This window comes from Erpetoichthys calabaricus, chromosome 3, assembly GCF_900747795.2.
Source record: "Erpetoichthys calabaricus chromosome 3, fErpCal1.3, whole genome shotgun sequence".
NCBI classification, from domain to species: domain Eukaryota; kingdom Metazoa; phylum Chordata; class Cladistia; order Polypteriformes; family Polypteridae; genus Erpetoichthys; species Erpetoichthys calabaricus.
In genome coordinates this window covers 2,796,857-2,817,414 of record NC_041396.2, presented here as the reverse complement: position 1 = coordinate 2,817,414, position 20,558 = coordinate 2,796,857, and the positions used below count along the sequence as shown (strand labels likewise).

Below are 20,558 nucleotides of genomic sequence, written 5' to 3'. Positions count from 1 at the left end.
TGGTTCCATGTGCCTTGAAAAACTTCCTAATATATAGGAAAAAAAGAAAAATGTCATTTTCACAAATCTCTTACTATTATCCATCCATTTTCCAACCTGCTGAATCTGAACACAGGGTCACAGGGGTCTGCTGGAGCCAATCTCAGCCAACACAGGGCAGAAGGCAGGAACCAATCCCGGGCAGGGTGCCAACCCACCGCAGTCTCTTACTATTATTCATGGTTATTTTCTGTATAGAACTGTTTAAAATTTCTAAACAGAGGTTCTTCCTGCAACCTTCATGTGGATGGGTCTTTTGGGAACCAAACGGTTCTTCTATGGCAGCACTCTGAAGAACCACTCGGGCAGCCTTATTTTTAAGAGTGTGTGCAGCAAGAGTCCTTTTAAAATCAGGAACCCATTGACATTTCACAAATCTGTTATCTGTTCATGGTTATTTATCTGGAGTTTTTTTTTTTTTTTTTTTCTGTCCACCCTGGCCATCGGACCTTATTCCTTTTCTATGTTAACTAATGTTGTCTTATTTTAATTTCTTATTTTGTCTTTTATTTTTCTTTTCTTCATTATGTAAAGCACTTTGAGCTACTTTTTGTATGAAAATGTGCTATATAAATAAATGTTGTTGTTGTTAAGGATCTAAATAAATAAAACGTCTTTCTGGAACCTTCACGTGTCCCTGCTCAAGAGAGTAGCTGGCATTTTACTGTGAACTCTTCGCTTGTGGTGATCAATTTTGTACCCTTGTCCTGTAACACAGTCCCCCAGGCTGATGTTGACTTGATTATGTTGACATCTCTTTGGATAAGCAAACCATTGTAAAAGTAAATGGATGAACTCATGAACGCCCACAGCAGTAGCAGAAGCCCTGTAGCCATCAAATAAAATCCACGTTTCAAGCATTCAATTAAATGAGAGTTCCGTTATTCGTCGCTCCTCTCGCCGTTTAGTTGAACGGTGTATTGCCGTCTTAGCGGGCCAACTCCTGTTCTAAAAGACGCCTTTTGCTTTCTTACAGGATCGCTGGAGTGATTGATGAGAGCTTCAACCTCGGAGAAATGGCAGGCAGTTAAACTGTCCCATCGGCTGATTAAGGTGGATTGCGCTACGCTGAGGTGCTGTATATTACTCCCTTTCTAGAACTTAATGCCCGTGACTTTTTAGAGCTGTGAGAAGAATTCATTACGCTTACTGAGGATGACTGTAAAGTGCACTTTACAGCTGCCGGAGAGCGTTCGACGGACGGAGCGGCCGATTTCAGCACCCTAAGACGGACAGCTCCACGCCTCGGATTGACAGGACGGCCGCCGCCTCGCCCCTGCCACGCACCGCCGTATTTGCTGCACTCCCAAGACGCTTTAACTACTCAAACCTCAGGCTGGAAAGGATCTGAGAGGGATTTTTTTTTTACTTTTTCGGGCTTTGTAGAGAACGTGATTCGGTAAAAAAAAAAAAAAGACTTGTTTTCAACCCAAGGAAATGAACAATGCACCCGTGATCGTCTTAGACAACAATCCAACGAAGTCCCCATTAGAGAACAGACGCGCTGTTTTCATTTGTCCTAACAGAAATGGACGGATTTTTCGCAAGACGCTTTTCCTTCAAGAACGCAGTATTCTGTTGTTTCATCTTGTGCAAGTCAGGTAAGTGACACCCACACTTTTCACAGATCCTTTCTGTCGCCGCCGAGCGTCGGTCTCAGCAGGGGCTGGCGGTCACATCGCTAAGAACGTGTTAACTCTTTCAGGGCTGATGTTGACTTTTGTAGAAATTCAGGGATAGAGGACGGTAATCGTCTGTAGACCACGTCAAAACTCGCCCTTACGTTTTAGTTCGACTCTCTTTGCCAGAAGGAAAGTTAAGTAGCTGTGTTGTTTTGACCTTGATTCCCTGCATGAGTAGCGCACAGCAAACAATTTCTAAAATGGTATCGACATCTGGCGAGAGACTAAAGCGGATGTGCAAATTAAAATAGTCCATGTGTGTTACGTATTATCGCTGAATCGGACTCTGACTTGTCGGACTTGAAAGTTGATGCAAGTGATCAGAAGATGGATATCGAAAATGAAAGTGAGGTACCAGCATTAGCCGATCAGTCCCCAGCTGATCTCGTGGCGTTGAACACATTTGGGTAGCCGATGCGCCTACGGCAGCGTTCGCCTTGGAGGACCATCACTTATGATGATGACAATAGGTACAAACCATATTGCGTCACACAGTGACTGCCACCGCTGCCCCGTGCATTCCTGCTGGCCATCGAGGTGCCCCCGCATAGCCACAGAGATGCCAAACATGCGCCAACAGCTGCCACAGCATGTAGAAACAGACGTTTTAGGTTGATTTATGTGTGAAACCATTGCTTTGTGTGCTTTACAGAAAACTGAGTTTTTTGGAAAAAATATTCAACCCTCAAAGAGTTAAGAGCCCCCTGAGCTCACATCACATACACGCGATCTGCGCTCGCTAGTCGCGTAGCGAACACCGTGCGGGAGAAACAGAGGAAGTGTGCGTGTAAAAGGGAGTGAGTGTGAACACGCGTGCTGGACGGATTGGGAGCCCGTCTGGTAAGAAGGGTGAATTTTAGGGACTGTGCGTGTGCTGGTGGGAGGGGGCCTTCAATGTTGAGTGTGCTTTCCAATTACAAAGTTACAATGTGTGTAAGGTGCATGGTGTATTTGCGTGAAATTGTGTTCAGTCGTTCATTCTTATTGTTTTCTACAGGATTTTAGCATAAGAAAAAAAAAACCGTAATAAATAAATAGCAGGGCGGGGCCAAAACGTTCACAGAGCAGAGGGTCCTGGGTAACAAACGCGACCACTGTACAGTAGAATAATCATTAAAGCGCATTATACTCTGTACATCATATCTTCATTCATTATGGATTATTCATTTATTACGGAAACAAAGACTGATTGTGAAAAGAAAAGACACCAATAAGTTCATAATCGAAACGGTCGGGTTTAAACATCCTCGTTCTGTCAAGTCGTGGAGTTCAAAAATCAGCAGCGACATCAACGCACATTGGAAAGGCCAGCGTCACCTAAGCAGACATGGATGGCGTCAGACTAGTGCACAATGAACCCATCCATCCATTATCCAACCCGCTATATCCTAACTACAGGGTCACGGGGGTCTGCTGGAGCCAATCCCAGCCAACACAGGGTGCAAGGCAAGGAAACAAACTCCAGGCAGGGCGCCAGCCCACTGCAGGGCACACACACACACACACCAAGCACACACCAGGGACAATTTAGGATCGCCAATCCACCTAACCTGCATGTCTTTGGACTGTGGACAGACACGGGAAGAACATGCAAACTCCACACAGGGAGGACCCAGGAAGCGAAACCAGACGGGTCTCCTTACTGTGAGGCAGCATCGCAAACACTGCGCCACCGTGCCTCCCACTAACATTCAGTACCCCAGAAATAGAAAGTGAAAACTGGATTAAATACATTTTCACAAATATATTATAAATAAAACACTGAAATATTCCATTGGCACACGTATTGAGACCCTTTACTCAGTAGTGTAGCGGAAGCCTCTTAGGTGGCCATTCCAGGCTGGAGTCTTAATTCTTGGGTTTGACATGAGAAGCTCCACATGCCTGGATTTGAGGATTTTTCAGCCATTCTTCTCAGCTCACTCAGGTTGGATGGAGACCACCATGGACAGCTATTCTCAGGTCGCTCCAGAGATGTTTAATTGGGTTCAAGTCTGGACTCTGGTCTCTGTCTGGACAACTCAAGGACATTCACAGAGTTGCTCACAAGCTGCTCCTGTGTTGTCCTTACTTTGTCCTGTTGGAAGGTAAACCTTCAGCCCACAAGAAGGAGATGTCTGTGCTTTGCTCCATTCAGCTTTCCCTGAACCGTCACTGGTCTCCCAGTCACTGCCACCTCCACGCTTCACCATTGGACTGGCATTGCACAGGTGACGAGTGAGGCCTGGTCTCTTCCAGACATGATGCCCATCTTGGTTTTATCAGAGCAGAGAATCTTGTTTCTCACACTCTGAGGGTCCCTTAGGTGCCTTTTTTTGAAACACCAGAGCTTCACGGTTGCCCGCTGGCCTCTTTTGTATCCCAGTCCCTCACGTTTCCAGAAGGGCTAAACTGCAGCCCACAATACCTAAGACATCGCTCATGTAACGCCCATAGGCATCACGGCCCACCCAAAATATTTGTGACAACATACCCATCATCATCATCATCATCATCACTGTGGCCATCTCTGGATCTCAGTGGTTAATATCGTGTCATTATTAAAAATGTAAATGAATGAGGTGGAAGCCCCCTTTTGAATTTTGTGTTTCGAATTGACTTCTTCTTAAACTTGAACTGTTAACACCACCAGACGAGACTCACGTGGGAAAGCAGAACATTTGGCTTCTCACTCTTAAAACAGCGAATCTGAAGTGAAGGCTGAAGCTTACATCTGATGGCAAACGATGTGATGGGAATCAGCCTTCTGTGTTTCAGGATGTCAGTAAGGGAAATTGACAAGACCCCCCAGTCCATTGACACTTATTCACATTCTGGGGTTCCCAACAGAAACGGGTGGGCAAGGAGGAAATGGGCGTGTCATGTGTGATGTTGTGGGCGTATCATAAAGTAATAGGCGTGTCATGTGTGATGTTGTGGGCGTGTCATGAAGTAATGGGCGTGTCATGTGTGATGTTGTGGGTGTGTTATCATGTAATAGGCATGATGTGCGTGACGATGGGCGTGTTGTGATTAAATGGGCGTGTCATGGGTGATGTGGTTGGTTGGTGGGTGCGTCAGAATGTACAGTAATTAGTGTGCCATGAGCGACATGGTGGGAGTGTTGTGATTTAATGGGCATATTATGAGTAACATGAGTGTCTCCAAATGTAATGTGTATGTCAAGAGAGGCACAGCGGCCATGTTATCATGTAATAAGCATGTGGCGTGTGACACGGTGGGCATGTTGTGACTTAATGGGAGCGTCATGAGTGTTGAGATTTAATGGCCCACTAGTGCAGGGTCATGTGACCGTCAGACTCTCCTAACTGTCGGACTTTGCCCACCTTCATTGGAGTGATTTGCTCCACCTGTGCACCACGGACACCTCCGATCGCGGGGCTCATTTCTTCATCGGCTGACATTTCTGGAGGCTCCATTGAATTCTGAGGGGCTTCCTGGGGCTGTCAAGACTGAGGCTTATCTAGTGCCAGGTGTTCAACTTGTATGGGAGAAGGTGGGCTTCAGAAACATCTGGGTGGGCAAATGAGATGAGCAAAACATGATACCAATGTTGTGCAGCTCACCTTACTATTGATAAAGGAAGCCAGCAATGGACGTTTTTAGTAGTTTAGTAAACTTAAAGGGAAAACCATACGTAAAAAGATGAGCTTTAAGCATCGTAAGGGATTCTTATAGATGAACAGCTTATCGATAATAATACACGGCAAAATCTCATAGTACTCCTGAAAAGCACCTACACGGGGACATTTCCTTTCAAATATCTTTAGACGTGTCACCTTCACATGGGCGACTTCACTCTGTGAGTACACAGTGGACTGACTTTGAGTATTTCAGTCCTTCTGAACGCTAACTGATTGTCGTCTGCGACGGGATGGCGACCTGCCCAGGGGTCTTCCTGCCTTGTGCCTGTGGGAATTGAACAACATGTTCACTTTATTTCTCTAATTGAAGTCAATGCACCTTAAAATAATCCCATCTGATGACATTACGTAGCTTTTTCTAATTACCTCAACATGATTCACGTAGATGTCACATTAGCAGAATGAAATTCTGTTGAATCAAACAGCTGAAATACGCGGAGTTAACGTAAACACGTGACTAGTTTATATTTGCATAAAGCTCCGCCCCTTTTGTTGCATTGTGGTCCAAAGGATCTCCACACTTTTGTAGGGCGGCAAAGGAAGTTCGAGACTTTTAGTACATTCGTTTCTTCCGAATGCTGTGGGTTTTGTGTGGCTGTCGGAGAGGATTTAGGATTCATGTTTGTTGAGACACTGACGGCAGATCCGTGGCACACCCTGCATCAGAAAAGCAGCTTTTTCTTTGTCTGCTATACAAGTAAATAATTAATATTAAGAACACACTGAATATCCAATTGCTTAAAATAATTTTTAAAAAGTCTTCTAATATTCTTAACTACTTGTGTTGATCAATTGATAGTAGATCAGTACTCTAATGAATAAAATGTTATTTGAATGCTAGCTATATCCAATATACCTACATATGCAAATTATTTTTATTAACTGTTAAAAGATCATAAAAATTATGATGAAGCAAGTAAAACGAGTCAGTGAGGTAGTGAGGGGCGTTTTGAATCACTTAACTGATTCAATTTTTTCCAAATATCTGTTTAAGTGATTCATTTGACTATTTGACAGTATGACATATTATTTTGGTTTACAGTATATAAATAATATTCTTTATTAATTTAATAATAACGGATTACATGTAATTATTATCCATATTACTAACCGAGAATGCTAAACCGGATGATGGACGCAGGCACATCCGGCCATGGGCCGTAGCTGCAAAAAGACGTACTGCGCAGGCGCAAAAAGAGTCCGCGAGAGTCGGCTGAGGAGCCGAGAAAGGCGGACAAAAGAGGGCGAGAGAGGCGGACAAGACCACGGAAAAAAGGAGTGAGCACATACAAAAAGGAGAAATGAGGCGCAAAGTCAAACGCAGGAAAAGCACGAAACACATTGCACACGAAACTAGACCCGAAAAAAAAAAAAAAAAAAAAAGAGGCTCGCGCACAACAGCAAGGCACCCCCCCCCTACAGGCACCGGACGGGACACACACCAAGAGGGGGATTCAACAAGACACAGGAACACAAAAAGAAAGAAGACGCTCGCGCGACAACAATCCTCAACAATCCCCCCCCCCCCACACACACACACATCCATAAGAAGTCACACCCAAAGCCACATATTCTAAAGTGAACGTCAGCACCTTCACACTAGACAGCATAGGTGTCAGCATAGGTGGATCTCATTACAATAAGGCACTATTAACCGTTCAACTGCAGAAAAAGAAACATATTAACAGTGACTGCGATCCTCCTTAGAAAGAAACAAGTCATGAATACACGGTCACGGGTACAAAACGAAAAGGAAAGGATAACAGGAACAAACACACGAACACGAAAGAAACAACAAAATAGACGGCTATGCAGCATAGGTGGATCTCATTACAATAAGGCACTATTAACCGTTCAACCGCAGAAAAGGCTCCATATTAACAGTGAGTGCAATACTCCTTATTACTTATCCATATTTATAAAAGAAAAAATGTCTCGACTCCAAAAACGCAAAGCTCAACTAAAGCTTCTAACTAATGATGTACCTAAAAGTAAAAACTTTATGAACTGCATTAGATCCTACAATAGTTCATTTGCTTTTAGTAAATATCAGGCCACCAAAAGGCAATGGCCCATACTACTTTCGCATATGTGCACAAATACTGCATCGCATTGGAACAGTGCACCCTGAAACAAATCAACAACGCAAATATGCACAAATCTACATCCTAGATCCACATGACGCAAACTATCAATCAAAGTGCTGCATCGCAACAGGCACGGATTCAAAACGAAACACCTCCCGTCTCAGACATACGTTAATGGCAGCGAAGGCTACAACGGGCTTCTCACACAGCACAGGCAAATCGATTACAGCTCCAAAACAACACGTCCCAAATACTACACATGCAACAACGCGCCTCTCAAACGGCACAAGCAAAACATACACCAGGAAAATTCATTCGGATTAATGAATGTCATTTGCAATCATTGTCATTCAGTTCACTTCCCTGAAGAAACAACTGGCAATACAAGTTATACATTTACACGTTGTTGTCAAAAGGGTCAAATTAGACTGCCTTCTTTACATTCATATACTGAATATCTACAGAAGCTTATAACTGACGATGTACCTGAAAGTTAAATCTTTATCAACTGCATTAGATCCTACAAATCGGTATTCACTATGAACATTAACGGTGGCACTGCACGTGACATCCGTCTTGAAAAAATGTTGTTTATTGATGAATGTTCAATGGCATGAAGTCACTTACTCAACACCATTCATAAACTTCTACAAACGTTTATGAATAATAATATTCGATTTGAAGGAAAGGTACTTTTATGAGGAGGAGATTTTAGAGTGATTAGCTATTCTTCCAGATGCCATGCACTCAGCTATTGTTCAGTGCACCTTAAAATACGCAGACAATTGGCATTACTTTCAAAAGATACAGTTAGTAAAAAAGATACGATGTCCAGAACCAGATCATAACAATTGCTTATTACAACTGAGAGATGGTACACTCACCAATACAGATGGACTTCAGCCACATATTATTACAATTCCTCAAGCCTTTATCTGCGACGACTTAGTTACAGAGAGATTTGGAACAGCAATCTCATTAGACCAAATGCCCCTTTTAACACAACGCACTATATTATGTCCAAAAAATATTAATGTGGAAAACATAAATACCCAAGTCATTCCATTACTTCCTGGAGAGACACAACTCTTTCTAAGCTCTGACAAAGTTGACTCTGATCACGATAATGACCATCTTAAATGACCTTACAAGTTCTGAGCTGGAATTACCTTTTACACTTAAACGGCGTGTATAAAGAAATTTTCCAATAAACCTTTACACTGTGCCACACACTTTATTGTTTGCTTTCTATTTGCATCATCTACACCGTCACACTATTCTATATCTCATTCATACATCACGCTCTTTGTCATTCCCAACACCAGGGGTTGGCGAGCGAAGCGAGCAGGGGGCGGAGCCCCCTAGTTTTTATATAACCAATTAACTACATAATTATATATTTTAGTTCATATGCCTTTCTCCTGTTTCCATACACAAAGTATGATAACACATTTAAAATGCATAATTAAAATAAGACATTTCGCTACAGAATCACAAGCGAATGAAAAGTGTGCAGCTCATAATTTTTCGTTCACGAATGAAATGAACGGGAATCATCACACTGACAAGTTCACGAATCAATTAGGCAGTTAATGCGCATGCGCTTCAGACGCCGACGTCACTCGCGTGCTCGCATTGAGCCACTGAATCGATTCGTTTGTGTTCACTAATCAGTTCATGTAATTAACTGAAAAGAGATGTTCAATATATATATAATATATATATATACATCCATCCATCCATCCATTTTCCAACCCGCTGAATCCGAACACAGGGTCACGGGGGTCTGCTGGAGCCAATCCCAGCCAACACAGGGCACAAGGCAGGAAACAATCCCGAGCAGGGTGCCAACCCACCACAGGACACACACAAACACACACACACACACCAAGCACACACTAGGGCCAATTTAGAATCACCAATCCACCTAACCTGCATGTCTTTGGATTGTGGGAGGAAACCCACGCAGACACGGGGAGAACATGTAGACTCCACGCAGGGAGGACCCGGGAAGCAAACGCAGGTCCCCAGGTCTCCCAACTGTGAGGCAGCAGCGCCACCCACTGCGCCACCATGCCACCCTCCATATATACATTATATATATACTGTATAATATAAATATACAAATACACACATATAATATATATATAATGTGTGTGTTTGTGTATTAAATGCAACATGCATTTTCTTTCAGTGTAGAAGCCCACTGTAAAAAACGCGTAGTCAGTTTAGCCTATAGAATACGCTTTATTTGCCAACAGCTAATTTGACTGAGTTTATTCAAGTGAAATAAATTATTTGATTAAGATTATTACAATAAAATGAAATGCTCAGCTTCAATAAAGCAAAATTTCACTCCTATTCATTTTAATATTTTAGGTTAACTGGAAACTAAACACTCGAGGACTCTCCATACTGCAGGCTTAATTAAATCTACCCGAGGGTTACCGGGCGACTCTTAATTCCCGGCACAGTCACGTATTTCTTTACCGATTATTATTTTTTAACTCCTCATTTGTAAACAGGACTCATTTCGCAGTTCATTGACATATGAAGCCGTTTTAAAAAAAAGAGACTCCTTGGAGCAACAGAACGGGTCAAAAATCACCAATCAGATCAGTCTTATTCAAAACAGGCACCATCCGACCAATCAAATCTTCTGTATTTATGCTGTGAAGTTGCGCAAGCGCGACATCAAGTCGCTTAGCTTTGAGGCGGCTCGCTTCAGCCACGTAAATATGACGGCGCGTTTATGTCAGTTTAACGAAGAACTTCACTGAGAGAATTGAAATTTCTGATTAAAGATGTGTTTTGTATCGACAACAACAAGCTAAATTGTCAGACATGTGGAAGCAGATGTTCTGTTTTCCACGCAGGACACAGAGACGTTACTCGGCATATCAATCCCAAAAAACTAAAAGACTCTGAAAAGAGTTAAGCATGACAAGGAGGCGAGGACTTGAAGCGGACACAACTGATGTAAGCGTGGGTCTGTTCGCACATCGTTAATAAAACACGATCAGAGGGACTGTGTAGGGCTTTCTAATTCAATTAAGTTATCGGATGTGCAAGCCGGGACTGTCAAAGTGACTGAGATAGCAACGTGACAGAGCAGCACACCAACCGCGAGTGCAGAAGGCGCCGTTAACGACTAATAACGTACAGTAACACACTACAGGAGCGGCTTTAGAGGCTGCAATTGTTGCGTTTTGCTCTTTCTTCTTAAAAAATAAATTAACAGTGCAATACACAAATCACAGAACATCTTCTTTTCCCATTTCATGTCCCCAATCACTTTCATCATCACTATCAAAGAAAATCAATAAAGTATGTGTCTGTCTGTCTATCTATAATATAGTACCTTTCATATCTATCTATCTATCTATCTATTGTATAGTGCCTTTCTCTATCTATCTATCTATCTATCTATCTATCTATCTATCTATCTATCTATCTATCTATCTATCATATAGTGCCTTTCCTATCTATCTATCTATCTATCTATCTATCTATCTATCTATCTATCTATCTATCTATTATATAGTGCCTTTCCTATCTATCTATCTATCTATCTATCTATCTATCTATCTATCTATCTATCTATCTATCTATCTATCTATCATATAGTGCCTTTCACTATCTATCTATCTATCTATCTATCTATCTATCTATCTATCTATCTATCATATAGTGCCTTTCACTATCTATCTATCTATCTATCTATCTATCTATCTATCTATCTATCTATCTATCTATCATATAGTGCCTTTCCTATCTATCTATCTATCTATCTATCTATCTATCTATCTATCTATCTATCTATCTATCATATAGTGCCTTTCACTATCTATCTATCTATCTATCTATCTATCTATCTATCTATCTATCATATAGTGCCTTTCCTATCTATCTATCTATCTATCTATCTATCTATCTATCTATCTATCTATCTATCTATTATATAGTGCCTTTCACTCTATCTATCTATCTATCTATCTATCTATCTATCTATCTATCTATCTATCTATCTATCTATCTATCTATTATATAGTGCCTTTCCTATCTATCTATCTATCTATCTATCTATCTATCTATCTATCTATCTATCTATCTATCTATTATATAGTGCCTTTCCTATCTATCTATCTATCTATCTATCTATCTATCTATCTATCTATCTATCTATTATATAGTGCCTTTCACTCTATCTATCTATCTATCTATCTATCTATCTATCTATCTATCTATCTATCTATCTATCTATCTATCTATTATATAGTGCCTTTCCTATCTATCTATCTATCTATCTATCTATCTATCTATCTATCTATCTATCTATCTATCTATCTATCTATCTATCTATCTATTATATAGTGCCTTTCACTCTATCTATCTATCTATCTATCTATCTATCTATCTATCTATCTATCTATCTATCTATCTATCTATCTATCTATCTATTATATAGTGCCTTTCCTATCTATCTATCTATCTATCTATCTATCTATCTATCTATCTATCTATCTATCTATCTATCTATTATATAGTGCCTTTCACTCTATCTATCTATCTATCTATCTATCTATCTATCTATCTATCTATCTATCTATCTATCTATCTATCTATCTATCTTATAGTGCCTTTCTATCTATCTATCTATCTATCTATCTATCTATCTATCTATCTATCTATCTATCTATCTATCTATCTATCTATTATATAGTGCCTTTCACTCTATCTATCTATCTATCTATCTATCTATCTATCTATCTATCTATCTATCTATCTATCTATCTATCTATCTATCTATCTATCTATCTATATATCTTTCTATCTATCTATCCTTCACCATGTTAAGTTATATCACTGACTATAATTAAAACAAGTCAGACCAAGCAGAGATAATTCCTTCAATTCACTCCTAACCCATCGAGCTTCATTCCCATTTCTGTTGACAGCCTCATTGCACCTTCAATTCCTGGACTTCAGGTAGCAGAATCAACAACAACAGATGGGCATGTTGAGCGTCTCAAAATCCCGCAGGTGTTCAATAAGCGGCGTGTAGACTGGCAGGCTGGAGATGAGCACACGGCAATAAAGAACACAACTCAAAAGAGCAAGACGTTCAAGTTTAAGTTCATGTTTATTGCCGCCGTGCATTGAAATTCTTACTTGAATGTCTTCTCAGAGCCTCCATACATTTTCTGCCGCATATTCGGGTCCTGGTCGTGGGGAGCAGCAGTCTAAGTAGAGATGCCCACCAGACTTTCTTTCTCCCTGGGACCTCCACCATCTTTTCTGGACCCAGCGTGTCCTGAGTTGGCCCCAAGGCCTCCTCCTGGCTGGACATTCCCAGGACATCTCCACAGAGTGACCACCTAATCAGAGTCCTGAACTGCCTCAAATGGCTCCTCTACTTTTAGCCCCTCACTCTGTCTTGAAGGTTGAGCCCGGAGACCCTGTGAAGGAGGCTCGTTTGCGCTGCTCGTATTCCTGGTGTCGTTCTTTGGGTTGCCATCTGAAGAGAGTGACCATAGCAGAGGGTATGAACACACATTGGCTGGTAAACTGACCTTTGCTTCAGCTGTCCTCGCCATGACGGTCACTTCCAAGACGCACTGAACTGCTGTAATCTGCCTGTCAGCCTCTCGCTCCCTTTTTCCACTTCACTTGAGGTAGCAGGAGAGGGTGCTGAGCACCATGATGTCAGTCTTGGAGGTGCTGATCCTCATCCTGACCACTTCCCTATCGTGTGTGTGTCTGAGGTCACAGCCCGGTGAAGACCACAGGGTCCTCAGAGCCCAGCTAAGACTCACACCATCTTAGGAGGTGATTCCTTTATTTTTTAGTGGACATCCTGACTGGCCCGACTCACACACACTCCCTCACAGAGACAAAAAGCAAACAGAAATCAAACCATAATAAATGACATCTAATGACACAAACTACAACAATCCCACCCCAGTTCCTTTTACGGCGATTATACAATAAACACGAATGCAACAAAGAAACCACACGTGACAAAGTCCGTAAAAAACAGCAGCAACTGATGTAATGAAATGAAGGGATTTGAAAAGTCCAGAGATCAGCGTGCTGTCAATATTTGTAAAGAGCAGTCCTACCGGAGTATCCCGTGATGAAGAGTGAAGGGATCAGGAGTGCTTCCTCTTCTGAAGGTCGACAAAGAATCCAAATCAGTCCTCACACAGCAGGCGGACGCCAGACAGTCCATACACACACACAGGGGACACTCCAGGACAAGCACAATAATCCATGTGACGTGAACGGGAAGACGAAACAGACACAACACCAGCTGGTCCTCTGTATCACTGGCCTGCTTGTCCCCAGCAGCCCCTGCACCCTCAGTAGACAGCCAATCAGGGCCACTGCAGGGACTGCTGGGAGTTGAAGTTTTCACTCCCCGGTATCTCCGCTAAATGTTGACTGTAATCCAATCTCAGCTGAGCAGACATTTCTTACAATATGCGTCCTCATGCCTCGCTGTTACAACTTGAGGGAGCTGAGCCTGAACCTGAGCCTGAACCTGAACCTGCTGGTGCGAGTGCCGGTAGGGAGGACAGAGCAGTGCAGCCACACCAGACAGCTAAGCGCCTTAATTATCCCATTGTCGTCATCTGGAAGTCCTGAAAGCTCAGGTACCAAAAATAATTCCAAGGTTGCCCACTACGGTGCAGTGGGGGGGTTTGACAGTCAAAATACTCCGACTAGAAATAAAAAGGGCCAGGAGCAAAGCTTTATAAAGATTTTGCACAAAAGGCACTATATAATAAAGAAATATATAAATATTGTGAAAAGCAGGCCACTGGACACAGACAGACAGACACCAGAATGTCCGAAATGCACACATTTATTAAACCCAATCCCAAAATGCCAACAGTCTCAGTCTCTTTTACTTCTCTTTTCTCAATGATGTCCTCTCCCCTCCTCACAAGCTTCGTCTCCTTCCTCCCAACTCTGGCTCCCTTTCTGTAGGGATGCGGCCCCTTTTATGATGACCCGGATGGGCTCCAGGTGCTCGTGGTGACGTCACTTCCTGATGTGGCGGAAGTGTTGCCATCCAGGGTTCCAACCATGTCCAGGCGCCCCCTGGCGGTGACTCAGTCGTCGCATAGGTTTGAGCTTTGCAGCTCCGTGACCCCCATGCATTGCAGGGAGAATATTGTCCCATTTCTGGTCCCCTGCTTCTTCTGGCGTCCCGGTGGGGACATGTCCCTGGGAATCTATGACAATATGAAGTGCACTGTAGCTAGATATGAAAGGTGCTATATCATAAATAGATATATAAATATGAAAGACACAGTATATAGATAGATAGACAGAAAGGCACTATATAAATCATAAATAGGTAAATATAAAGAGGATTATATGAATGTGTTAGTTAATTGTCACTCTATAAAATAGCTGGATATGAAGGGTACTGTTAAAAGATTTTAATAGATATGAAAGGCACTATACAGCATATGAGAGAGAGAGAGATAGTAAGACTTCAATCACTGAGGTTGTGGGCTCAAATCCCACTACTGACACCACTGTGTGCCCCTGAACGAGTCACTTCACCTGTCTGTGCTCCAACTGGAAAAACAAAAGAAGTGTAACCAACTGTATCAGAAATCATTTAAGTCACTGTGCATAAAGGTGTCTGCCAAATGAATAAATATATAATATTTACGATAACCTCTTTTGTAAGTCACTTTGGATAAAAGCGTCACCAAGCAGATCAATGTAAACATCAGTGTTATTTAGCAGATAATTAAAGACACACGAGCCCAAAGCCACCGTCATTCATAACCACACAAATCTTTGGCAGTTACAATGACATCGTCAGACCTTGGGCTTCTCTGCCAACCTACAAATGGATGAAGATTCGCACAAAACTCTCTTTGCAGTATCTTCACAGAAAGGACGGCCCCTTCATGCAAATAAGCTAGCCTTATGCAAATGAGACATTTTGTAAGGAAATAACATAAAATATCATAAAGAGTGTCACTCGTCACAACCCCCCCACCTTACTTTTTAGAAAATCGTTTTTTTGGGGGGGGTGAGGTGGGCAGTATGCCAGCAGAGTCAAGTCTGGCATTTCCAGAATTGTTGAGCCCAAAAGGTTCGCCATCACTGGTTTAGTCAAAACAAAAATTCTGTGCCCAGCACGCGGTGAGCCAACTCCGTGTCTGGCGTCTTTTTTCTGCCACATGGCCCTCGTGACCAGTGGGGGCACATTGACTGGCAAGCTGAGTGGTTGCTGCTGCTGCAATGGTGCTGCTCAGCCGATCATTTTTTCCGAGATCATTTGTCCACATGTAACCCCCCCCCCCCCCCCCCCCCCCCCCCCCCCCCCCCCCCCCCCCCCCCCCCCCCAGTTCGTTTGGCAAGTGTGATTGCTCCGGGCTGGCCCAACCATCCTGTGCCCTGGCCCACTTGGAAGAGGTGCGTCCGGGCATAATTCAGTAGGAGTCTTATCAACTTTTAGGTGGCAACGGGTCAGCTGATCACATCAAAGCACAATCGCAGACTCACTCGGTCAATTTCAGGGTCACAGAGGTAAAGCCTATCATGCCAGCTGGCCACAGAGTAAGAGAAGCCCAATAGGGGTGCCAGTCTGATGTACAGTTAGATGTAAATCATCACATCCACCTTAGTGCTGGCAGCAAGGGCCACCAGTGAGGATTCAGACAGCAGGAGGTGCCTCACAATGTCACTTTAGGACCTGCCCAGTGAGCCAGTGTCAAAGGGTGGGATCTGCCTGGCCAGGGCACTGGCTCACAGTGGTGGACACAAAAGTTAAACCCTGCCTGACAGAGATGACCACCTGCACAGGATGTGCTAATCCACCATTGGGTCCAGTCAGGAGGTCAAGCCAACCTGACAGAGATAACCACCTTAACAAGAGGTGCCAATCAATGATGTAGTTCACTCAGGAGGTCAAGCCAATCTGCCAGTGATGGCCAACTTAACACAATGTGCCAGTCCATCATATGGTCTGTTGAGGAGGTTAATCCAACCTGGCAGTGATGGTCACCTGAAGAGAAGGTGACAATCTGCCATATGGCCCACTCAAGCTAGCCTGGCATTGAAAACGTGGCATAGGTGCCATAAAGCAGTGCCAGCCCATCACAGGGTACATTAAAGTGTTAAAATATGTCAATTCAATCTGGAGCAGTGAAGCACAGTGCCCATGCTAGGGTTCACCCTATAGGGGGTGCCAGTCCATCTTAAGGTTGACGGACTCACTTGTCTGCACGTAATGAGAGCTGGCGGGTCGTGGCTCTCCTCGGGGGGTCCGCATTAAGCAAAGTGTGTGTGCCAGCTGCAGTGTTCAGTGGAGTGACGCCCACCAAGGGGCTGTCATGCCGATGACGGGACAAATCATGTCGATGTGCGCCACCGATCTCTCCGGGAACGCACACCACGGAGAAACTCACCAGACGTTCGGCTCGCCGCGAATTTGGGTCAGCGGTCGTCGGTGGTGCTTTATATTGCGCCTTTCAGTGCAACTGTAAGTGTGACAAGTACAGTAGGAGGTCATAGGTGACGTAGACACTATATAGCACCTTTCAGTGGTGAAGACCGTTACAGCGCATGCATTAGTGTAAGAAGCACAGAAGTGTCTGAGAGCCGGTGGTGGAGGCAGAGCCATGCACAGACCTTCTCATGTTACACGAGCACGGGAAAGGCACTATATAAATACAATTTATTATTATTATAAAGCGTCTTTCAGGTGTGCATGTAACCTCAGGATCTTTTAAATTTACAATGCAGCAACATTCACATTTTTAAATTGTGGGCAATGGCAGATAAAATGCTTTACTCAAGGTGGAAACTGGAACAGAGACCTTGACATGGAGCAGCATATAGCGCCTTTCCATTGTGAACAGCCTGCAGAAGACATTTACTTGTTTCGGTGTGCGATCATTATTTCTTACTGAGTGTCATTCCAAGGCTCTTTAAAGGTGCAGATCTGTCATTTCTGCAGTCCTACAGTGTGAGGCGGTGACAGGTGACGTGGCTCAGTCAGGGTCACCTGTGAGTCGTTGGTGTAAATTAAACAGGACACCTTTACATTATATAGCGCCTTTCCATGGGTATTTTCCAAGGCAATTTGCAGGCCCAATATAACTTCATACTCATTTTGTCTGGTGGGAGCTGTGGCGGGTGAACTGAGAAGTAACGTGAAGGACAGACCTTAAAAGTGTTTGTTATATAGCGCCTTACCTCAGTGATCCCAAGGCATTTTAGGGGTACAATACAAGTGCTTTCATGTTTCTACAGTGCAAGCAATGGACGGTGAAGTGATACCCCAGGGTGGAACTTGAACCCGGCATCTTTAACTTTTCCATGATATAGCACCTTTCCATTGTAAAGTCCAGCTTTTGCAGGTGTAAATCAACTCCCATCCTGCGTCCAGGTCAGTGATGGAAAATGAAGCAATGACATTTATGGTCGGACATTTTAGGAGTAAGAATGTACTCGGCAGGTGAAATGATGGAAGTTACAGCACAGGCTCTTCAAATACACATTATATAGCGCCTTTTCCTGATGAACAATCCAGAGGCGCCGTTTAATTAGTAGTACTGTAGATGCAGTGACTGGCCCAGCGTCACAGGGGTCAGTAGTGAGGAGTGCTGTCCATGAGCCACTAGGGGGCCACGCTGTCATATTCGCTCCTTCTGTCTGGTCACCAGAAAAGGGCGGAGCTGTCAGGATAAATAAAAGTGGGCGGAGACTCCGGTTCAGCGTCATCATAATGATTGATAGGCCTAGAGAGGCAGCTACAGGCAGAGGGCGCCAGAGAGCTGAATGTATCCTTAAAAAAAAAAAATGAAGAAGGGTCATGTGGGACAAACCGAGCCAATGAAAACCTGCTAATCAGAGCCTAGGCAGAGAGCCACAGATAGGGGGCGCTACTTCAGAAAAGCCAGTCTGAGCAGGTTAAATGGTGAGGGAGGCGCTTTATAAAATGTTATTTAACACGTAATGTGGTGGGCGTCTACTGTAGAGCCCTTTAAAAGTAACTGACCTCTGTGTATAGTGCCTTTCATTGCTGGGGTCACATGCACGCATTATGTTTTCTTAGCCCCTGTCTGGCTTTGGGGTACTAAGGTGGGTTTGGCTTTGTGTGAAAATCCATTGTAAGTTTATAATTTAGATGTGCCAGTCTGTGATTTTGCCATGCCAGTGGGATACAGTGGCACCTCCTCCCATCACTCGGACTCAAGTTCAAGGAGGTCTCCACTGAAGACTGCCAGGTGGTCGCTCTGTGTTGTGTTTGAGTGTGCCCTTTGATGGACTGGCATCCCACCAGTGGTTGGCACCTGCTTTGTGCGCATTGCTGCAGTGATAATCCCTGATCCCATCAATCTGCTCTCTCCTCCCCATTCCATTTGAGACTGGACCCCCTAAATGAGCCCTGGTGCCCTTTGTAATGGTGACCTCTCTCTCTCTCGGGAGACTTGGCTAAGTGGTTCCTTCTGATTTATTGAACTGATCACCATGCCAGCTCACCATCGACCTGGAGCTTCACTGCTAATCCAATTTGAATTCCCAAAGTGCCGCGTGACCTATCGACCCTGACCATCAGCCCGGTGACCTTTTGTACAAGTGACCGGTGACGTGACGTTGCGGGCTCTCCAGGGACACCCAGAAGGCAAAAGGCCAAAGCCTGAGGTTGAGAGTCACAGAGAGCAGTGACGTGTGGCTTTGTCTCCCTCTTGTGGCTGACTTCGGTACTGCAGCAGAGTCAGCCTGTCCGGCGAGTAACGCAGTAAATCCACACGATGTGCTCACTTTTAATAAAAGGCATTGGCCTTACTTCATATAGCGCCTTTCTGTCAGCTCTGCTGGAGACATGGCAGGTGAAGTGATTCACTCAGGGACACACTCTGAGCCAGTGGTGCAAGTTAAAAGGAGACCATGGGAGTTTATATAGTGCCTTTGCATGCTGAACATCAAGTAACATTGCACTGTGTTTCTGTAGTGTGAGGTGAAACCACTCAGGGAAAAAAACTGAGGTAGAGAGACCCTTAAATTGAGAAATATATAGCGCCTTCCCAAAAAAGGCACAATTGAGAAATAATAGAAATCTGCACAAAGCGCTATAAATTAAGGACTGAATGGCAGGCATTAGTCTTACCAGCAGATACGTCTTACTTCATATAGCGCCTTTCTGTCAGCTCTGCTGGAGACGTGGCAGGTGAAGTGGCACACTCGGGGCCACACTGTCATTGTGGTGCAAATTAAAAGAGAGACCTTTGAGGTTTATATAGTGCCTGTGCATGCCGAACACCAACCCAAGCCATTTCTACAGTGAGAGCAGCGACCCAGCGAATTGATTTATCAGATACAATGAACAGCATATATAGCGCCTTTCCTGTACTGCACACCACGCCAAAGCGTTTAATGGGTGAAGTTCAGTCATTCCCACAGTCCCTCCGTGTGACAAATGACAAGTGAAGCGACTTGCAGGTCCATGGTGGAAACTGAACCATTGATACTTAAACTGCACCTTATATAGCGCCTTTCCGTGCTTGAACACAATGCCAAGACGTTTTAGAAGTCAAACCACATTACATTCCTGCCATGTGCGCAGTGGTGAAGCAATTCAGTCCGAGCCAGAGACCTTCGACCCGAGCAGCATATAGCGCCTTTCATGCTGAACAAGGCCTTTCACAGGTGCAATAAAACTCTCAGAGCGGGTCAGAGCTGAACGACGGGCGAGTGACGTCACATTATATGGCGCCTTTCCATATCGTAGATCACCTGAAGACACACTCTCTTGTTTCTATGTTTCATCACAGTATGATGAGGTGGCAGGTGAAGTGAATAACTTGGGGTCACACTGTGGGTCAGTGGTGGCAGAAAAACAAGGACCCTTTAAAGATTATTATATAGTGCCTTTATATGGTGGGCCCTGCTGTGAGGCGTCGAGGACATCAAGCTCTGTTCATATTTCTGCTGTGTCTGTGAAAGCGAGTGAAATGGCTCACTCAGGACAGTAAGCACTAAATTGTACATTATATAGCGCCTTTCATGCTGAACACCATCTCAAGGCATTTCACAGGTACAGTAAAACTGCCAGAGCGGCTCAGAGC

At 43.8% G+C, this 20,558-nt stretch overlaps 1 protein-coding gene across 1 annotated transcript in view; it reads left to right on the top strand.

Moving 5' to 3' along the window:
• The first annotated feature begins 1,433 nt into the window (after window positions 1-1,433).
• Window positions 1,434-20,558, top strand: part of LOC114647711 (neuronal acetylcholine receptor subunit alpha-2-like) — a 33,485-nt gene continuing 14,360 nt past the window's right edge. Inside the window, exon 1 of the mRNA XM_028796344.2 lies at window positions 1,434-1,640. Within this exon, the coding sequence (XP_028652177.1) occupies window positions 1,568-1,640 (73 nt within the window). The 5' untranslated portion in view covers window positions 1,434-1,567. The remainder of the gene's footprint in view (window positions 1,641-20,558) is intronic.